The sequence below is a fragment of the Patagioenas fasciata genome, chromosome 34 (genome assembly GCF_037038585.1).
Source record: "Patagioenas fasciata isolate bPatFas1 chromosome 34, bPatFas1.hap1, whole genome shotgun sequence".
NCBI classification, from domain to species: Eukaryota; Metazoa; Chordata; class Aves; order Columbiformes; family Columbidae; genus Patagioenas; species Patagioenas fasciata.
Genome location: NC_092553.1, coordinates 3,284,914 through 3,304,337, shown reverse-complemented (window position 1 = coordinate 3,304,337; position 19,424 = coordinate 3,284,914). Strand labels below are relative to the sequence as shown.

General features: G+C 61.0%; 3 protein-coding genes across 3 annotated transcripts; 2 read left to right on the top strand and 1 right to left on the bottom strand.

Annotated features, from left to right (window-relative positions):
* The first annotated feature begins 1,131 nt into the window (after positions 1-1,131).
* Positions 1,132-4,770, top strand: LOC136114447 (uncharacterized). The gene is made up of 2 exons (XM_065859807.2): positions 1,132-1,278; positions 2,365-4,770. The coding sequence occupies exons 1-2, from the start codon at positions 1,237-1,239 to the stop codon at positions 3,859-3,861; spliced, it is 1,539 nt and encodes a 512-aa protein (XP_065715879.2). The 5' UTR covers positions 1,132-1,236; the 3' UTR covers positions 3,862-4,770.
* A 97-nt stretch (positions 4,771-4,867) lies between these two features.
* On the bottom strand, positions 4,868-10,925 carry MDC1 (mediator of DNA damage checkpoint 1). Its single transcript, XM_071800909.1, has 11 exons — positions 10,909-10,925; positions 10,467-10,569; positions 10,179-10,215; positions 9,424-9,963; positions 9,285-9,341; positions 8,420-9,183; positions 8,230-8,307; positions 7,499-7,684; positions 6,685-6,810; positions 5,718-5,828; positions 4,868-5,187 (listed from the first exon to the last, which is right to left on the bottom strand). The coding sequence occupies exons 1-11, from the start codon at positions 10,923-10,925 to the stop codon at positions 4,999-5,001; spliced, it is 2,208 nt and encodes a 735-aa protein (XP_071657010.1). The 3' UTR covers positions 4,868-4,998.
* On the top strand, positions 10,802-18,891 carry TUBB (tubulin beta class I). Its single transcript, XM_065859785.2, has 4 exons — positions 10,802-10,983; positions 13,321-13,429; positions 14,284-14,394; positions 15,356-18,891. The coding sequence occupies exons 1-4, from the start codon at positions 10,927-10,929 to the stop codon at positions 16,411-16,413; spliced, it is 1,335 nt and encodes a 444-aa protein (XP_065715857.1). The 5' UTR covers positions 10,802-10,926; the 3' UTR covers positions 16,414-18,891.
* Positions 18,892-19,424: the final 533 nt, after the last annotated feature.

Here is a 19,424-nt window from a genome sequence, read left to right as displayed (position 1 = left end):
GGACACCCTGATGTCCCTGGACCCTTCTGGGGACACCGGGAGGGTCTTGGGGACACTGGGAGTGTCTTGGGGACACTGGGATGTCCCTTGACCCTCTGTGGGGACACCAGGAGGGTCTTGGGACACTGGGATGTCCCTTTGTCCCTTCTGGGGACACCTCAATGTCCCTTGACCCCTCTGGGGACACCGGGAGGGTCTTGGGGACACTGGGATGTCCCTTGACCCCTTTGGGGACACCTTGATGTCCCTTGTCCCTATTGGGGACACCCCAATGTCCCTTGACCCCTCTGGGGACCCCCTGATGCCCCTTAACCCCTCTGGGGACATTGGGAGGGTCTTGGGACACTGGGATGTCCCTTGTCCCTTCTGGGAACACCCTGATGTCCCTTGTCCTCTCTGGGGACAGCAGGAGGGTCTTGGGGACACCCCAATGTCCCTTAACCCCTTTGGGGACACCAGGAGGGACTTGGGACACTGGGATGTCCCTTAACCCCTCAGGGGACACTGGGAGGGTCTTGGGGACACCCCAATGTCCCTGGACCCTTATGGGGACACCCTGATGTCCCTTGACCCCTTTGGGGACACCAGGAGGAACTTGGGGTCACAGGGCCCTGTTGGGGACATCGGGGGACACTGGAGGCCTGTTGGACCCAGCTGGGGACATTGGGGGACACCGAGGCCTGTGGGACCCCCTTGGGGACACTAAAGGGGACACTGTGTGACACGGGGGGGGCACAGGGACCCCGTTGGGGACATCAGGGGGGACTTGGGGTCACAGGGCCCTGTTGGGGACATCGGGGGACACTGGAGGCCTGTTGGACCCAGCTGGGGACATTGGGGGACACTGAGGCCTGTGGGACCCCCTTGGGGACACTAAAGGGGACACTGTGTGACACGGGGGGGGCACAGGGACCCCGTTGGGGACATCAGGGGGGACTTGGGGCCACAGGGCCCTGTTGAGGACATTGGGGGACACTGGAGGCCTGTTGGACCCAGTTGGGGACATTGGGGGACACTGAGGTCTGTGGGACCCCCTTGGGGACACTAAAGGGGACGCTGTGTGACATGGGGGGGACGCGGGACCCTGTTGGGGGGGGAGGGGGGGACACGTCACCAGGGGCGGGTGACGGCCCGGCCCAGCCCCTCCCCCGCCCGGCCCGAGCGCGGCCGCGGCCACCGACGCCACCGGACACCGTGGGGACACCCGGGGACACCGTGGGGACAGCTGGGGACACCATGGGGACACCTGGGGACACCGGGGTCCTTGTCACCCCTGAGGTGGGACAAGGGGAGGGGGCGGGGGGGACAGGGGGGTGACAGTGGGATGGGGATGGGGGTGACAAGAGGGGATGGGGGGTGACAAGGGGATGGGGGTGACAAGGGGATGGGGGGACATGGGGACAATGGGACAGGGGGTGACAAGGACAGGAGGATGGGGGTGACAATGGGATGGGGGGACATGGGGACAAATGGGGTGACAAGGGGATGGGGGGACAATGTGATGGGGATGGGAGGTGACAAGGGGACATGGGGACAGAACGGGGGTGGCAGAGGGGACAGGGGGGTGACAATGAGATGGGGGACATGGGGACAAATGGGGCTGACAAGGGGACGGGGGGGACAATGTGATGGGGACGGGGGTGGCAGAGGGGACAGGGGGACAAAGGGACAAGGGGGAAAGGGGAGGGGGTGACGGGGGTGACAAGGGACAGGGGACATGGGGACAAATGGGGGTGACAAAGGGACAGGGGGGACAATGTGATGGGGCCGGGGGTGGCAGGAGGGGACAGGGGGACAGAATGAGGGTGGCAGAGGGGACAGGGGGTGACAAGAGGATGGGGGTGGAAAGGGGGGTGACAATGGGATGGGGGGACATGGGGACAATGGGACAGAGGGTGACAAGGACAGGAGGATGGGGGTGACAAGGGAATGGGGGGACATGGGGACAAATGGGGGTGGCAGAGGGGACAGGAGGACAAAGGGACAGGGGGGACAAGGACAGGAGGACAGGGGTAACAAGGGGACAGGGGGACATGGGGACGGGGTGGCAGAGGGGACAGGGGGGTGACAAGAGGATGGGGGGACATGGGGACAAATGGGGGTGACAAGGGGGCGGGGGGGACATGGGGACAGGGGGTGACAAGGGGACAGGGGGGACAATGTGATGGGGGTGACAAGGGGACAGGGGGACAAACGAGGATGGCAGAGGGGACAGGGGGACATGGGGACAGGGGGTGACAAGGGGACAAGTGCCCCGGGGGTGGCATTGGGTGACAATGAAGGGGACACCGGGGAGTGGACAAGGCCCATGGGGATCGCAGGGTGACACGGGGCCCCCCAGAGGTGACACCGACCCATCCCCAGGTGTCCCCGGCGCTGCTGGAGCCGCTGGTGGCCGCGGTGGCCGCGCTGGGCGAGTTTGGGGCCATCGCGGGGGACGTCCCGGTGGCCACGGCCCCGGGGTCCCTGCGCGCGGGGCTGGTGGCCCTGGCGGCCACCATAGCGCAGGCCATGGGCCACCAACCCCGCGGGGCCACCAGCCTCAGGAGCCTCCTCCGCGCCCTCGGGGCCACCGCAGGGGCCACCGTGGTCACCCATGGGGTCACCGAGGACACTGGGGCCACCACTGTCACCCATGGGGCCACTGGGGCCACCACAGGGGCCACTGTGGTCACTACGGTGGCCATTGGGGCCTCTGGGGCCACCACTGTTACCCATGGGGCTGTTGGGGTCACTGAGGCCACTGCTGTCACCCATGGGGCCACTGAGGCCACTAGGGCCACCATAGGGGCCATTGGGGCCACTGAGGCCACCACTGTCACCCATGGGGCCACTGAGGCCACCACAGTCACCATAGGAGTTGTTGAGGCCACTGGGGCCACCACAGGGGTCACTGGGGCCACCACTGTCACCATAGGGGTTGTTGGGGCTACTGGGGCCACCGGGGCCACCACTGCCACCCATGGAGCCACCAAGACCACAGGGGCCACTGGGGCCACCACTGTCACCCATGGGGCCACTGGAGCCATGGGTGCAACCCTAGGGGCCACCAAGGCCACTGTGGCCACCACAGTCACCCCAGGGGCCACCGAGGCCACCGTGGCCACCACCGCTGTGCCCCCACCAGGGGACCCCGGCGTCCCCGTGGCCACCCCGGCTGCCACCCGTGCCACGGTGGCCGCCATCGCCCGTCGGTGGCGGGAAGCGGCGAGCTCGGCCGCGGCCACCTGGGCCACCGTGGCGGGTGACGCCGAGCGACTGCGCGACGCCGTGGCCACCGCCATCCCCGACGACGTCCCCGAGGGCCACTTGGCCACCGCGCTGGCCCAGGAGCGGGCGGCACTTCGCGGGCTCCTGGCGGCCACCCGGGCGCTGCCGGTGGCCACCGAGGTGGCCGCGGTGGCCTCAGAGGTGGCGTCACATAGAGAGCGGGTGGCCCGGGCCAGCGCGGGGCTGCGGGCGGCCAGCGAGGCCACCAAGGCGGCGGCGGTGACAGCGGTGGCCGCGGGGGTGGCGCGGGAGAGGGGACGATGCGCGGTGGCGGCCGCGGGGCCGCTGGGTCGCTTGGTGGCCGCTTGCCACGGGGCTACCGGTTTCTATTGTCACCTGCGGCGCCTCCTCGAGGACATTGAGGCCGTGGTGGCTTCTGGTGGCCCCGTGGAGGAGGTGGTGGCCGCGGCGACGGTGGCCGAGACGCTGTGGGATGCCAGCGGGCGCTTGGTCAAGTGTCACCTCTTGGGGACGCTGCGGGTGGCCCGGGGGCTGCTGGTGAGCGGGGGTGGCCCTGGTGGCACCGCGGTGGAGCGGGGGTGTCACCAGGCCAGGGCTGCCATCCCGGAGCTGCTGCGGGGACAGCGCTAGGGGGCGCTGGTGGGGACAACGGGCTCGGGGGGGACAGGTGGTGGCGTGGGGACAATGGCTTCATGGGGACAATTCCATGATTGGGGACAATGGCTTCATGGGGACAGTTCCATAATTGGGGACAATGGCTTCATGGGGACAATTCCATGACCTAGGATAACAGCATTGTTGGGGACAATGGTCTCATTGGGGACAAGTGGTGTCATGGGGACAATTCTATAATTGGGGACAAGTGGCGTCATTGGGACAATGGCTTCATGGGGACAATTCCATAAATGGGGACAATGGCCTCGTTGGGAACAACAGCTTCATGGGGACAATTCCATGATTGGGGACAATGGCCTCATTGGGGACAAGTGGCGTCATGGGGACAACGGCTTCATGGGGACGATTCCATAAATGGGGACCAATGGCCTCATTGGGGACAACAGCTTCATGGGGACAATCCCATGATTGGGGACAATGGCCTCGTTGGGGACAAGTGGCGTCACTGGGACAAGCGGCATCATTGGGGACAACGGCTTCATGGGGACAACAGCTTCACGGGGACAGTTCCGTGATTGGGGACAAGTGGCGTCATTGAGGACCAACGGCCCCGTTGGGGACAACAGAATCATTGGGGACAAGTGGCGCCATTGGGGACAATGACCTTGTTGGGGACAAGTGGTGCCATTGGGGACAAGCGGCATCATTGGGGACAATGGCTTCATGGGGACAATTCCATAACTGGGGACAATGACCTCATTGGGGACAACAGCTTCATGGGGACAATGGCTTCATGGGGACATTGGGGACCACCCCAAAATCCCCCCATTTCCACCAAAAAACCCCAAATTCTCCGTCCCCAACTCCACCAAAAACCCCTCAAATTCCCCCAAAAATCCAAATTCCCCCCAAAAATCCAAATCCCCTCCAAACCCAAATCCCCCAGAAACCCCCAATTCCCCCCCAAATAAAAACCACAAAAAAACACTCAAATCTCCCCAAAAAACCCGGAATGGGCTCATTTTTCAAAGGCTCAAACAGCGTTTACTGGAAGGGGCGTGGCCATGAGCGGGAAGGGGCGTGGCCACCCGCTAGACCCCGCCCATGGGATGGGGTTTGGGGAGGGGGCGGAGCTCCAGGCTCCGGCCGCGGTCAGGGAGGCGGGGTTGGGGGCGGGGTTTGGCCGGGGGGCGGGGCCGGCAGCCGGAAGGGGAGGAGCTCCAGGCTCTGACGTAGCACACCCGTCAGCAGCAGCTCCGCGGAGTTCAGGGGCAGCTCCAGCGCCTGGGCCCGCCCCCAGCGCGAGGCGTCCGCGGGACACGTGACCACCAGGAGGCGGGGCTGCGGGCGGGGCCGGTCAGAGGAGGCGTGGTCAGGGGAGAGGGGGCGGGGCCACGGAGGGGACATAGGGAGCAGGCAGAGGGGGCGGAGCCAGGGGAAGAGGGGGTGGGGCCGGGGGGGACAGAGAACAGGTGGGGGGCGGAGCCAGGGAAATATGGGGCGTGGCTAGGTAGAGGAGGGCGGGGCCAGAAGAAGAGGGGGTGGGGCCAGGTGAAGGGGATGACAATGAGGGGACAATGGAAGGAGGGGACATTTTGGCCTCCCCCTCCCATAGGGACCCACCAGCCCACCCTTGGTGGCTTTGGGTCCCCAACATCCCCCGATTGTCCCCAATGTCACCCCAGTGTCCCAATGTCCCCCACATTGTCCCCAACACCCTCCAGTGTCCCCAATGTCCCCTGCATTGTCCCCAACACCCCCCAGTGTCCCCACTACATTGTCCCAAATGTCCCTCTCCCAGTGTCCCCAACATCCCCCCGATGTCCCCATTGTCCCCCCAGTGTCCCCAATGTCCCCAAACGTCCCCTCACCCGGAATGTTCGGGGCATACGGGGCAGGAAGGTGCCCCCGGCGCAGGTGACAATGTCCTTCATTTCCTCGGGGGGGGGATGGACACCGGGGGTGACATGGATCTCATAGCCCTGGGGACAGCAACGGGGCGGGGGTGACACAAAGGGGACACTTGGGGAGGGTTGGGGACACTCGGGGACACGCGCAGACACTCAGGGACAGTTGGGGACGCTGGGGGCCAGTTGGGAACCCTTAGGGACACTGGAGACCCTTGAGGACATTGGAGACCCCTGGGGACACTTGGGAACCCTTGGGGACAGTGGGGACCCTTGGGGACCCCTGGGGACATTGGGGACCCCTGGGGCCACCTGGGGACAGTTGGAGACCACTGAGGACCCTTGGGGACATTGGAGACCCCTGGGAACACGTGGGAACCCTCGGGGACACTGGAGACCCTTGGGGACCCTTGGGGACAGGGGGGGACACTGGAGACCCTTGGGAACCCTTGGGGACATCGGGGACCCTTGGGGCCACTCGGGGACATTGGGGACCACTGCGAACCCTTGGGGATACTTGGGGACATTGGAGACTCCTGGGGACCCGTGGGAACCCTTGGGGACCCCTGGGGACAGCTGGGGTCCCTTGGGAACACTGGGGACCCCTGGGGCCACTGGGGGACAGTTGGGGACCACTGACAACCCTTGAGGAAAACTGGGGACCTCTGGGGACATTGGGGACCCTCGGGGCCACTTGGGGACCACTGAAAACCCTTGGGGACATTGGGGACCCTTGGGGCCACTCGGGGACATTGGGGACCACTGCGAACCCTTGGGGACACTTGGGGACATTGGAGACCCCTGGGGACCCGTGGGAACCCTTGGGGACCCCTGGGGACATTGGAGACCCTTGGAGACCCCTGGGGACCCCTGGGGACATTGGGGACCTTTGGGAAGCCTTGGGGACATTGGGGACAGCGGTGGCACTGACCTGCAGCAGGGGGCGCTGTCGCGCCTTCCGCAGTGACAGTGACAATCGGAACCCGAATTGTCCCTCGCGCTCGGGGTCACTGACCAGGAAGGGACCTGGGGACAGGACCCGCCCGGCCGCTGCGCTCTGGGGACACATTGGGGACATGTTGGGGACACGTTGGGGACACACTGGGGACACCGCCCTCATCCCCTGTCCCAAGGAGCCACCCTGGCCCCACCGTCCCACCCCTTTGCTCCCAAACACTCCCCTGTCCCCAGGGCCACCTCCCCTGTCCCCAGGAGCCACCATGGCCCCAAAGCCACTTCCCTTATCCCCAAGGTCTTTGTCTCATGTCCCCACGGGCCCCTCATTGTCCCCAAGGCCACCACGTCCCCCAGCTCCCCTTTTCTGTTCCCAGCCCCCCCATCTCCTTGTCCCCAAGGTCCCCAAGAGCCACCGTGTCCCCAAACACACCCTGTCCCCAAGGCCACAATGTCCCCAGAACCCCCTCTCCTTGTCCCCAATGTTCCCAATCCTTGTCCCCAATGTCCCCCCTGTCACCTGGAGCAGCCACTGGGGGGTGACAATGGGGACCTGTTGTCCCCAAGGTCCCCAGTGTGTCCCCTTCTCCCCAGTGTCCCCCTGTCCCCAATGTCCCCATCACCTGCAACAGCCACTGGGGGGTGACAATGAGGATCCGTTGTCCCCAAGGTCCCCAGTGTGTCCCTTTGATCCCAGTGTCCCCCTGTCCCCAATGTCCCTTTTCTCCCCAATGTCCCCCATGTCCCCCTTGTCCCCGATGTCCCCTTTGTCCCCAGTGTCCCCCCGTCACCTGCAGCAGCCACTGGGGGGTGACAATGGGGACCCCTCGGGCCACCCCACACAGGAACTTGACGGTTCGTCGCACGCGGTCGGTGACCAGGTGGGAACAACTGGTGACATCGGCGGCCACCGACCCCCCCAGTGTCCCCAGGGCCACCAGCAGCGCCGGGGTGGCCACCACCCCCGTGAACAGCACCTGGGGACAGGAGGGGACGTTGGAGACATCAGGGGGACACAGTGAGGACACCCCTGGGGTGGTGACAATGATGGACGGGACATGGGGACACACTGGGGACATACCTGGGATGGTGACAATGATGGATGGGACACTTGGGGACAAGATGGGGACACTTGGGGACATGTTGGGGACACAGTGGGGACACCCCTGGGGTGGTGACAATGATGGATGGGACATGGGGACATGCTGGGGACACCCCTGGGGTGGTGACAATGATGGATGGGACATGGGGACAGGTTGGGGACACTTGGGGACATTTTGGGGACACCCCTGGGGTGATGACAATGATGGATGGGACACTTGGGGACAAGATGGGGACACTTAGGGACATGTTGGGGACACAGTGGGGACACCCCTGGGGTGGTGACAACAATGGATGGGACGTGGGGACAGGTTGGGGACACTTGAGGACATGTTGGGGACACCCCCGGGGTGGTGACAATGATGGATGGGACACTTGGGGACAGGTTGGGGACACAGGTGAGGGGGCGGCGCCACAGTACCTGTGGGGGGTTGTCGCTTGGCCCCACCCGTGGGCGGAGCTTGGGCCCCGCGACCACTGGAGGCTCTGCCTCTTCCTGCTGAGGGTGGGTCCACAGTCAGTCCCGCCCCCCCCACAAGCCCCACCCATCTGGGCCAATCAGGACCCACCCACACCACTCAGCCCCGCCCCCCCACTCTGGCCACACCCACCGGCGCTCTCCTCCTCGGTGGGCGGGTCTTGGCCGGTGGGCGGGGCCTCGTGATTGGCGGCTCCGGAGCAGGGGGGCGGGGCCGAAGGCGGGCGCTGCGCCGCAGTTGGGGGGCGGGGCTGGGAGGGGCGGGGCCGGAAGCCCCACCTGCTTTAGCTCCACCCCCTCGGCTCTCAGCCAATCGCTGGCTGCGGCGAAGCCCCGCCCCCACCTGGGGGGGCGGGGTCAGCACCTGGATGCTTGGGTCCTTCCCGGACGCCTGGGTCCCCTTGAATGGAAGGGGTGGAGGGCACCCCGGATGCCTGGGTCCACTCACGTCCTCACACGATGACGGCATCATCACTGCGGGGACCCTGGTGTCCGGGGGGGACCCAGGCGTCCGGGAAGGGACCCAGGCGTCCGGGGCAGGGCAGGGCGGGGCAGCGGGGGGCGGAGTCTCCTTCTCCTCCTCGGGGGGGTCGAAGCGCTGGGTGGGTTCCTCGGGATCCCATTCTGCGGGAAGGGACCCAGGCGTCCGGGAAGGGACCCAGGCATCCGGGGCAGGGCAGGGCGGGGCAGCGGGGGGCGGAGTCTCCTTCTCCTCCTCGGGGGGGTCGAAGCGCTGGGTGGGTTCCTCGGGATCCCATTCTGTGGGAAGGGACCCAGGCGTCCGGGAAGGGACCCAGGCGTCCGGGGCGGGGCAGGGCGGGGCGGCGGGGGGCGGAGTTTCCTTCTCCTCCTCCTCGGGGGGGTCGAAGCGCTGGGTGGGTTCCTCGGGATCCCAACCTACGGGAAGGGACCCAGGCGTCCGGGAGGGACCCAGGCATCCAGGGGAAGGGGACCCAGGCGTCCGGGGGAAGGGGACCCAGGCGTCCGGGGCCACCAACCGTCATTCTCCGGTGACAGGAAGTTCTGGGTGGGCTCCAAGAAGAGGGAGGGGTCACCTGGGGGAGGGGGAGAAAGAGGCGTGAGAGGGGACCCAGGCGTCCGAGAGGGACCCAGGAGTCCGGGGCCGCGCTGTCTCACCGTCACTGTCGCTCTCTTTCACGTCCCCCGAATTTGGGGCCAGAAACGGCAACTTTGAGGCCGCAACATCTGGATCCGGCGTCTCCGGCACCACCGGGGGATCCATCCAGATGTTCTGAGGCGTTTTGGGGATGGAAACAGCTGCATTTGGGGGGTCGCCCTCGATATCTGTCTCGCTGTCCTCATCGATGTCCCCGTTGTTGTGTCGAACATCTGGATGTCGGGGCGCTTTGGGTCGAATTCGCCGGGTTCGGGAGGGTCCAACATCTGGGGTGGGCGGCTCCAGCTCCACATCTGTATCGCTGTTTCCATCACCGTGTGATAGCGGCAGAACATCTGGATTCAGTCTCTTTAGCGTCGCATCCGCGGGAGGTTTTGGGGGGAGATATTGGGATTTGGGGCGCCCAACATCTGGAGTCGGAGGCTCCAGGTCTGCGGGAACATCTGGATCGGACTCCACATCTGTATCGCTCTCCACAAGGGTCCGGGGTCCATTTTGGGGGGCGGCAACATCTGGAATGTCTGGGTTTGCACCTGCAGCTGGATCAGGGGAGGTTTTGGGGTGAAAAAGGTGGGGTTTGGGGCCCCTGGCGTCTGGGGGAAGGGACCCAGGCGTCCGGGGAATGGACCTAGGTGTCCGGGAAAGGGACCCAGGCGTCCGGGGAATGGACCCAGTCATCCGGGGAATGGACCCAGGTGTCCGGGGAAGGGACCCAGGCGTCCGGGGAAGGGACCCAGGCGTCCGGGGGACCCACCTGTCCCCCGCGAGGGGCTGATTCCTCCGTTCATTACCTGGTGGGGATGGGGGGGGAGAAATAATTACCTCACGGGACCAATAATTGCCCCCCCACCCCCAGAATTTCCCCAAAGGACCCCCCCAAAATGCCCCTTAACCCCCCAGGTGCCCCCGGCACCCCCCAAAATGCACCAGGAGGCTCCAAATTGCCCCCAAACTGCCCCTTTAACCCCTCGAAACTGCCCCACAGGGCCCCAGGTTCCCCCAAACAGCCCCTGGGACCCCGCAAAATGCCCCTCACGCTCACCCGTCCCGCGCCACCGCCCCCTCGCCCCGCCCTCCCGCTCCCATTGGCCGCCACCGCTCCCCGTGACCGCCCAGTGGGCGCTCCCATTGGCTGCCGCGCGCGTCTTTCCGGCGGGGAGCATAGAGAGAAGGGGAGGGACGGTCCTCCGAGAGGGGCAGAGCGGCCGCGGGCCGTTTTTTTTTTAACCACCGAACGCGCAGAGCCCTCCACCTCCCAGCGGGGGCGTGGCCTCCCGCCCGCGCCGCCCAATGGGAGCGCGGCGAGCGGGCGGCACCGTCCAATGGGAGCGCGGGTGGGGCGTGGCAGAGCCGCTTTCTCTATATGAAGCAGCGCCGGCCGGCGCGAGCCGCCATTGTTTCCCGCCACCGCGCCGGCAGCGTTCTCGCCTTAAAGGGGCCGCGCCACCTTGCTTAACAGATAAAGGACCCGAGTGGGGCCCAACCGCTCCAGCGCCGCCATCATGAGGGAGATCGTCCACATCCAGGCGGGACAATGCGGCAACCAGATCGGGGCCAAGGTGAACAGCGGGCGGGCGGTGTCGGACTGGGGGGCGGGGGGCGGACCCCCCCCTTATTCCCTCCCCGAAGCGGCGTTGCCCTTTTAAGAGGCCCCTCCCTCCGCTCTCAGACAAAGGCAGCCGCGAATCTGCGCGGTTTTCGCCCAAAATTTCCCATTTCCCGCCGGTTTAAGGGTGAAATCACAAAGCGGCTTCGCGAATTGAATAGGGATTGGGGTGAAAAACGCAGCGTTTCGGTCCCAAAATGGAGGTTTCCGGCCTCAAAATGGGGGCGGCCCCGCCCGCGCACGCGGCGCCAAAATGGCGGCGCCGGGCCGCGCGTTTCGCACCCAAAATCGCCCTTTTTAGCACCAAAAATCCACTTCCCTCCATCCCCCATACACTAAAAACCTTCGCGCGGCGCTCGGCACCGAAATCGCCCTTTTTTTTGGCCTCGATTGGCGGGTTTTTAGTCATAAATTCAACCCTGAAAGGGCGGATTTCACCCCTCAAAAATGCGGCTTTTTGTTTCCCGCCGCTTCTCCAAACGCGGCTTTTAACCCAAAAAGCGCTTTTTTTCCCCCAAGACGCCCCAAAATCGAGGTTTTTACGCCTAAAAAACGACTTTGCGCCGCGTATTTTGGTTATTTAGCTTTTTTTTAGGCTAAAAATGCGTTTTTTTAGCATAAAATGTGATTATTTTTAATGCGTTTCCGATCGGGTGGTGCTGCCTAAATTGGACCCAAAATGAGGCTTTTTCGCCCCAAAATGAAAGGTTTTTGAGCCAAAATCGAGGGGTTTAGCCCCAAAATATTGATGTGGAGCCCCCGTGGGGTCATTTAGTCCCAAAATTGGCCGTTTTCACCCCAAAAAATGCCTCAAAATGGCGGTTTTTTCCTCTTCGAGAGCTCAAATGCGGGAATTAAAAAAAATGAAGGTTTTAAAGTCCTAAAGTAAAGGATTTTGGGACTAAAATGAAGTTTTCACCCTCAAAATCAACGCTTTGTTCACTGAAATTTGCCCTAAAAATGGAAAATTATCAGGATTTTGGGTCTTGTTGGCGATTTTTTGATTGAAAATACAATTTTTTAACCCCCAAATCTTCATTTTTTCAGCATTAAAATGTGTTTTTTCCCCTTTTTAAAGGGATTTCAGCCCCAAAATGTATCTCTTTTCCCCTCAAAAATCAGCTCTTTGTGCCCCAAAATGCCCTTTTTTTCCCCCCAAATGCTCAATTTTACATCAAAATTCATCTTTTTCATCCCAAAATCACTATTTTTTTGCTCCACGGTGGCAATTTTGGCCCTAAAATCGATGCTTTGACCCCAAAATCAGCCCCTATATAGCAGCTTTTTGACCCAAAAAAGCCGTTTTTCTGCTCTTTAATACGATTTTTATCCTCAAAACAAATCATTTTACATCTTTTCGTTCCTAAAACGTCCATTTTTACCCCAAAAAAACAGATTTTTCCAGCCCCAAAATTGCTGCTTTTTGCCCTAAAGCACATTTTTCAGTGCAAAATTAAATTTTTAAGGCAGAATGCAACATTTTAACCCCAAATCGTGTGGTTTTGGCCCATTTTCCCCCTCAGGGCGTGTCCCCCCTCCCCCACCCCCCCCCCCGTACCTTTTTTGGGTGACAAAAGTCAGAATTTGGGGAAAATCCGACATGGGGAGGGGTTTTTTTTGGGCAAAAAAGGGCGAATTTGGGGCTGTTGCTGCAATTCAAACGGTTTCCGGTTCCCGCCCTTTTTTGAGGGGCGGGGTCTTGCCCCCTCAGGTTGGCTCCGCCCCCTTTGCCATATCCCACCTTCCCATTGGTTCTCCCGCAGTTGGCTCCGCCCCCACGGTGCCTCAGCATCTTGGGCCTCAAAGCTCCGCCCACCTGGGCTGACTCGCCCAATGAGATTCAAGGCTCAGCCTCCACTTTAGCGCTGACTCCACCCCTTTGAGGGCGGGGCCTCACCCCCCATTCACCAACCATCCCCTTGGTGTTGCTCCGCCCCTTTTGCTGTGTCAAGCTGCCCCATTGGCTCATCCTCCAGGCCTCAAAGTGCCGCCCCCTTGGGGCTGAATCTACTCTTTTAATGAGGCTCCACCCCTTTGGGGGCGGGGCCTCACTCCCCATACACCAACGGTGGGTGGATTTGTCCAATCAAGCTCCAACCCCAAACAAGCCCCACCCCGTTAAGCCCCTCCTACCTACAACCAGAAAGGGGGGGTGGGTTGTACATCCCCCCATAAGGATCCATTGGGGCTGGGTGTGGCTGGGGAAGGGGATTGGGGGTGGAGCCTTGATGACCACACCCCCTTCCTGACCACGCCCCCTTCTTGACCACGCCCCCCCCCCCCCGCCCAGTTCTGGGAGGTGATCAGCGACGAGCACGGGATCGACCCAACCGGCACCTACCATGGGGACAGTGACCTGCAGCTCGACCGCATCAGCGTCTACTACAACGAGGCCACCGGTATGACGTCATCATGACATCATCACACACACCCCCACCCCCCCACAGGGGTCCCCTCTCAATCCCCGCCCCCAAAAACCCCGAATTTCCCCCCAAAAACCCAGCGAAGCCATCAAATCCCCGCCCTCCTCCCCATGCACTGATGGGTCCGGCATCGTTTCGCCCCAAAATCACCCCCAAAACCACTCGACATCACCCCAAAAACCTGTTGCTGATTGAACCCCAAAATAGCCATGTTTTGCCCCAAAATCACCGTTTTTTGCCCCAAAATGCACCTTCTATGCTCCAAAATTGCTGATTCAGAGTTTCTAGCTGTCCCTAAATTTGCATTTTTCATCCCAAAATCTGCCCCTAAATCCTCATTTTTTCGCCCCAAATCTCCGAATTTCCCCCCAGAATCTGCCCCTGGCTCCCAAAATTCATCTTGGCTTTGAATTTGGCCCCAAATCATCATTTTTTACCCCAAAACCAGACCCTTTGGGCCCAAAATTGCCCAAAACCCCCTGAAATCCCCCCAAAATGTCCTCACATCTCCCACCCCAATTTGGGGCAATTTTGGGGCCAATTTTCCCCATCTTTTGACCAATTTTGGGGGCACTTTTGAGATTTTTGGGGTTAAATGAGGCAATTTGGGGTGTTTGGGGAGCCATTTTGGGGCCAATTCTGTCCCTTTTGGGAGCAATTTTGGGGGAGTTTGGGCCAGTTTGGGGTTTTTTGGGGGCAATTTGGGGCTCAATTTTGGCCGTTTTTTGGCCGATTTTCTCCGTTTTTTGACCAGTTTTGGGGTTTTCTGGGGCACCGGCTCCATTTTTGGGGTGTCCTGGTGCCCCCCTTATTGTCCCCATTGTCCCCAGGGGGTAAATACGTCCCCAGGGCCATCCTGGTGGACCTGGAGCCAGGGACCATGGACTCAGTGCGCTCAGGGCCCTTCGGGCAGATCTTCCGGCCCGACAACTTCGTCTTCGGTGAGTGACGTCACTTCCTGTCCCCAACTGTCACCTCTGGGGTCCCCATGGTCACATCAGGTCCCCAAGGTTGGGTTGGGGTCCCCAAGTTGGCATCGAGGTCCCTTTGAAGGTCCCCAAGGTTGGTTTGATGGTCCCCAAGGGTGACATCAAGGTCCCCAACGTTGGGATGAAGTGAGGGTTCAATGGTCCCCAAGGTTGGATTGAAGGTCCCCAAGGTGACATCAGGGTCCTCAGTGAAGGTTCAATGGTCCCCAAGGTTGGGATCAAGGTCCCCAGTGGGGGTTCAGTGGTCCCCAAGGTTGGATTGAAGGTCCCCAAGGTGACATCAAGGTCCTCAGTGAAGGTTCAATGGTCCCCAAGGTTGGGATCAAGGTCCCCAATGGGGGTTCAGTGGTCCCCAAGGTTGGATTGAAGGTCCCCAAGGTGACATCAAGGTCCCCAATGAGAGTTTGATGGTCCCAAAGGTTGGGATCAAGATCCCCAAGGTTGGGATCAAGGTCCCCCGTGAGCGTTCAGTGGTCCCGAAGGTGGCATCAAGGTCCCCAAGGTTGGGATCAAGGTCCCCAATGAGGGTTCAGTGGTCACCAAGGTTGGGATCAAGGTCCCCAATGAGGGTTCAATGGTCCCTAAGATTGGATTCAAGGTCCCCAGGATTGGGATCAAGGTCCCCAATGAGGGTTTGATGGTCCCCAAGGTCAGGATCAAGGTCCCCAAGGTTGGATTGAAGGTCCCCAAGGTCAGGATCAAGGTCCCCAAGGGTTGGGATCAGGGTTCCCAAGATTAGATTGAAGGTCCCCAAGGTCAGGATCAAGGTCCCCAAGGTTGGACTTAAGGTCCCCAAGACTGGATTGAAGGTCCCCAGGGTCCCCGCAGATCCCTCAAACTCTCCCCCAAGCTCCCCAAACCCCTTCATTGACCCCTCAACAACGTCCCCTTGGTGTCCCCTTGACGTCCCCAGGCCAGAGCGGCGCCGGCAACAACTGGGCCAAGGGCCACTACACGGAAGGCGCCGAGCTGGTGGACTCGGTCCTGGACGTGGTGCGCAAGGAGGCCGAGAGCTGCGATTGCCTCCAGGGCTTCCAGCTGACCCACTCATTGGGTGGTGGCACCGGCTCGGGGATGGGCACCCTCCTCATCTCCAAAATCCGCGAGGAGTATCCCGACCGCATCATGAACACCTTCAGCGTGGTTCCATCACCCAAGGTGTCGGACACGGTGGTGGAGCCGTACAACGCCACGCTGTCCGTCCACCAGCTGGTGGAGAACACGGACGAGACGTATTGCATCGACAACGAGGCGCTCTACGACATCTGCTTCCGCACCTTGAAGTTGACCACTCCGACCTACGGCGACCTCAACCACCTCGTCTCGGCCACCATGAGCGGCGTCACCACCTGCTTGAGGTTCCCCGGCCAACTCAACGCCGACCTACGCAAGTTGGCCGTCAACATGGTGCCCTTCCCGCGTCTCCACTTCTTCATGCCGGGCTTCGCGCCGCTCACGTCGCGCGGGAGCCAACAATACCGCGCCCTCACCGTCCCCGAGCTCACCCAGCAGGTGTTCGACGCCAAGAACATGATGGCCGCCTGCGACCCGCGCCACGGGCGCTACCTCACGGTGGCCGCCGTCTTCCGCGGCCGCATGTCCATGAAGGAGGTGGACGAGCAGATGCTCAACGTGCAGAACAAGAACAGCTCGTACTTCGTGGAGTGGATCCCCAACAACGTCAAGACGGCCGTGTGCGACATCCCGCCCCGCGGGCTCAAGATGGCCGTCACCTTCATCGGCAACAGCACGGCCATCCAGGAGCTGTTCAAGAGGATCTCGGAGCAGTTCACCGCCATGTTCCGCCGCAAGGCCTTCCTGCACTGGTACACGGGCGAGGGGATGGACGAGATGGAGTTCACCGAGGCCGAGAGCAACATGAACGACCTGGTGTCCGAGTACCAGCAGTACCAGGACGCCACGGCCGAGGAGGAGGAGGATTTCGGCGAGGAGGCCGAAGAGGAGGCCTGAGGTGGGCCCGGTGGCGTCCTCATGGAGGCTGTGGTCTTTGTCATTGTCCTTGGAGAGCCCTTGGTCTTCGTCATTGTCCTCAGAGAGCCCGTGGTCTTCGTCATCGTCCTTGGAGAGCCCTTGTCCATCGTCATCCTTGGAGAGCCCGTGGTCTTCGTCATTGTCCTTGGAGAGCCCTTGTCCATCGTCATCCTCACAGAGCCCTTGGTCTTCATCATGGTCCTCAAAGAGCCCTTGGTCTTCAGAATGGTCCTTGGAGAGCCCTTGTCTGTTGTCGTTGTCCTCAGAGAGCCCTTGGTCTTCAAAATGGTCATCGTTGGCCTTCAGCGTCGTCACCCTTGGTCTTCATCATCCTCAGAGAGCCCTTGGTCTTCATTAATGTCAATGAAGAGCCCTTGGTTGTCTTCATCATCATCCTCAGAGAGCCTTTGGTCTTCAAAATGGTCATCATTGGCCTTCAGTGTCGTCATGCTTGGTCTTCATCATCCTCAGAAAGCCCTTGGTCTTCATCAATGTCAATGAAGAGCCCTTGGTCTTCATCATCATCCTCAGAGAGCCCTTGGTCTTCAATGTGATTCTTCAGCTTTCATCAGTGTTAACGAAGAGCCCTTGATCTTCAGCCTCATCATCTTTGGCCTTCAGCGTCGTTATCCTTGGTCTTCATCATCCTCAGAGAGCCCTTGGTCTTCATCAGTGTTAACGAAGAGCCATTGATCCTCATCATCATCCTTAACGAGCTCTTGGTCTTTGGTGCCGTCATCCTTGGTCTTCATCATCATCCTTGGAGAGCCCTTGGCCTTCATCAGGGTCAATGAAGAGCCCTTGGTCTTCATCCATGTCAACGAGGAGCCCTTGGTCTTCATCATCATCATCTTCATGGGGGCGGAGCTTCCTCCTCTTCCTCAGGAGGGGTGAAGCGCTGGGTCGACTCCTCAGGGACCCAGGCGTCCGGGAGGGGACCACTGGAGCAGTTTTGGGGACAATTCATGGTGGTTTGGGTCCATCCCAACCCAAGGTTGTTGCGAAGGTCCCTGAGGTGACATCAAGGTCCCCAAGGTTGGGTTGAAGGTCCCCAGGGGTGCGACCAAAGTCCCCAAGGAGGATGAAGGTCAGTGGCCATCACCATCGTCACCGGAAGCTCGTGGCCTTCGTCACCATCATCCTCGGTGGCACTGGAGAGCCCTTGGCCTTCGTCATCGTCACCCAAGAGCCCGTTGGTGTCCGTCGTGGCCACCAGAGAATCCAAATCGTTATCATGGTCTCCCAAGAGCCTTCGTCACCCAAGAGCCCTTGACCTTCATCATCGTCACCAGAGAGTCCCAGACCTTCATCATGGTCACCCAAGACCCCTTGTCATTGATCATGGTCACCCCAGAGCCTTTGTCATTGTCACCCAAGACCCTTCGTCCTTCATCATGGTCACCCCAGAGCCACAAACCACCATCATCATCATCACTGGAGAACCCTTGTCCTTCATCATGGTCACCTGAGAGCCATTGAGCTTCATCATGGTCACCCAAGAGCCCATTGAGCTTCATCATCATCACCCAAGACCCTTTGAGCTTCATCATGGTCACCTGAGAGCCCCAAAACCTCATCATTGTCCCCCAAGAGCCTGTTGACCTTCATCATGGTCACCCGAGAGCCTTTGACCTTCATCATCGTCACCAGAGAGTCCCAAATCTTCATCATTGCCACCAGAGCATCCTCATCATGGTCACCCAAGACCCTTTGTCCTTCATCATCGTCACCAGAGAGTCCCAAACCTTCATCATTGCCACCAGAGCATCCTCATCATGGTCACCCAAGAGCCCTTGACCTTCATCATCATCACCAGAGAGTCCCAAACCTTCATCATTGCCACCAGAGCATCCTTATCATGGTCACCCAAGAGCCCTTGACCTTCATCATCATCACCAGAGAGTCCCAAACCTTCATCATTGCCACCAGAGCATCCTCATCATGGTCACCCAAGACCCCTTGACCTTCATCATCATCACCAGAGAGTCCCAAACCTTCATCATTGCCACCAGAGCATCCTCATCATCATCACCACCCAAGAGCCCTTGACCTTCATCATGGTCACCCAAGACCCCTTGTCCTTCCTCATCACCACCAGAGGCCCCTCATCCTTCACCAAGGTCACCCCAGAGCCCTTGACCTTGGTCATTGTCCCCTCCCCGTTGTCACCCCCACCCCCCCGGGGTGATGACATCATCACTAAATTATTACACCCCCGCGGCACCAAATTCCCCCCATTTGCACCCAAACCACCGCTGCGGCCGCGGGGGCTTCGCAGTGTCCCCCGTGTCCCCTCCCTCGGGCTCTCGTGTCCCTTCCTGTCCCCTCGCGTCCCCTCCCCTGCACTCCGTCCCCTTTTGGGTTCATTTTTCACCCTTTTTGGCCTCATTTTGCGTGTGGGTTTTTTTTTATATGGAAAACACCGCCCCCGGGGGGAATAAACCGGGTTGAAGCCACCACGGTGTCCTCTGTCACCTCCTTTGTCACCTCTGTCACCTCCTTTGTCACCTCCTTGGCCCCATGGTGAGGGGGTCTCTGTGTCACTCTTGGAGTCCCCAAAGCTCCCTGGGTGGGGGGGTCCCTTCTTTTGTCCCCCTCCATGTCCCCTGTGTCCCCTCTGTCCCTTGTGGTCCCTCTGTCCCCTCCTGTGCCCCCTTGAGTCCCCATTGTGTCCCCGTATGTGGCTCTTGTGTCCCCTCCTTTGTGCCCCATGTCCCTCCTGTGTCCCCAGTGTCCTCTCTTATGTCCCTTGTGTGTCCCATTGTACCCCTGTCCCCCCTCAATGTCCCCCGTGTCCCCTCCCGTATTCCTTGTGTCCCCCAATGTCCCATCCCATTGTCCCCCCATGTCCTTCCTGTGTTCCCCATGTCCCCTCCCGTGTCTCTTGTGTCCCTTTGTCCCATCCCCTGTGTCCCCCCATGTCCCTTCCCATGTCTCTTGTGTCCCTCCATGTCCGTTTGTCCCATTCCATTGTCCCCACACCCCCCCCA

What these genes read in the sequence shown, in the direction of transcription:
- LOC136114447 (XM_065859807.2), top strand. Translation starts at nt 1,237, where the DNA reads ATGGGGACACCTGGGGACACCGGGGTCCTTGTCACCCCTGAG. An exon ending in GGGTCCTTGTCACCCCTGAG is followed by an intron (nt 1,279 to 2,364) that starts GTGGGACAAGGG and finishes ACCCATCCCCAG; the next exon opens with GTGTCCCCGGCGCTGCTGGA.
- MDC1 (XM_071800909.1), bottom strand. An exon ending in CACCGAGGAGGAGAGCGCCG is followed by an intron (nt 8,308 to 8,419) that starts GTGGGTGTGGCC and finishes ACCCACCCTCAG; the next exon opens with CAGGAAGAGGCAGAGCCTCC. An exon ending in GACAGCGCCCCCTGCTGCAG is followed by an intron (nt 5,829 to 6,684) that starts GTCAGTGCCACC and finishes TGCTGTCCCCAG; the next exon opens with GGCTATGAGATCCATGTCAC.
- TUBB (XM_065859785.2), top strand. Translation starts at nt 10,927, where the DNA reads ATGAGGGAGATCGTCCACATCCAGGCGGGACAATGCGGCAACCAGATC. An exon ending in GCAACCAGATCGGGGCCAAG is followed by an intron (nt 10,984 to 13,320) that starts GTGAACAGCGGG and finishes CCCCCCGCCCAG; the next exon opens with TTCTGGGAGGTGATCAGCGA. An exon ending in GCCCGACAACTTCGTCTTCG is followed by an intron (nt 14,395 to 15,355) that starts GTGAGTGACGTC and finishes TGACGTCCCCAG; the next exon opens with GCCAGAGCGGCGCCGGCAAC.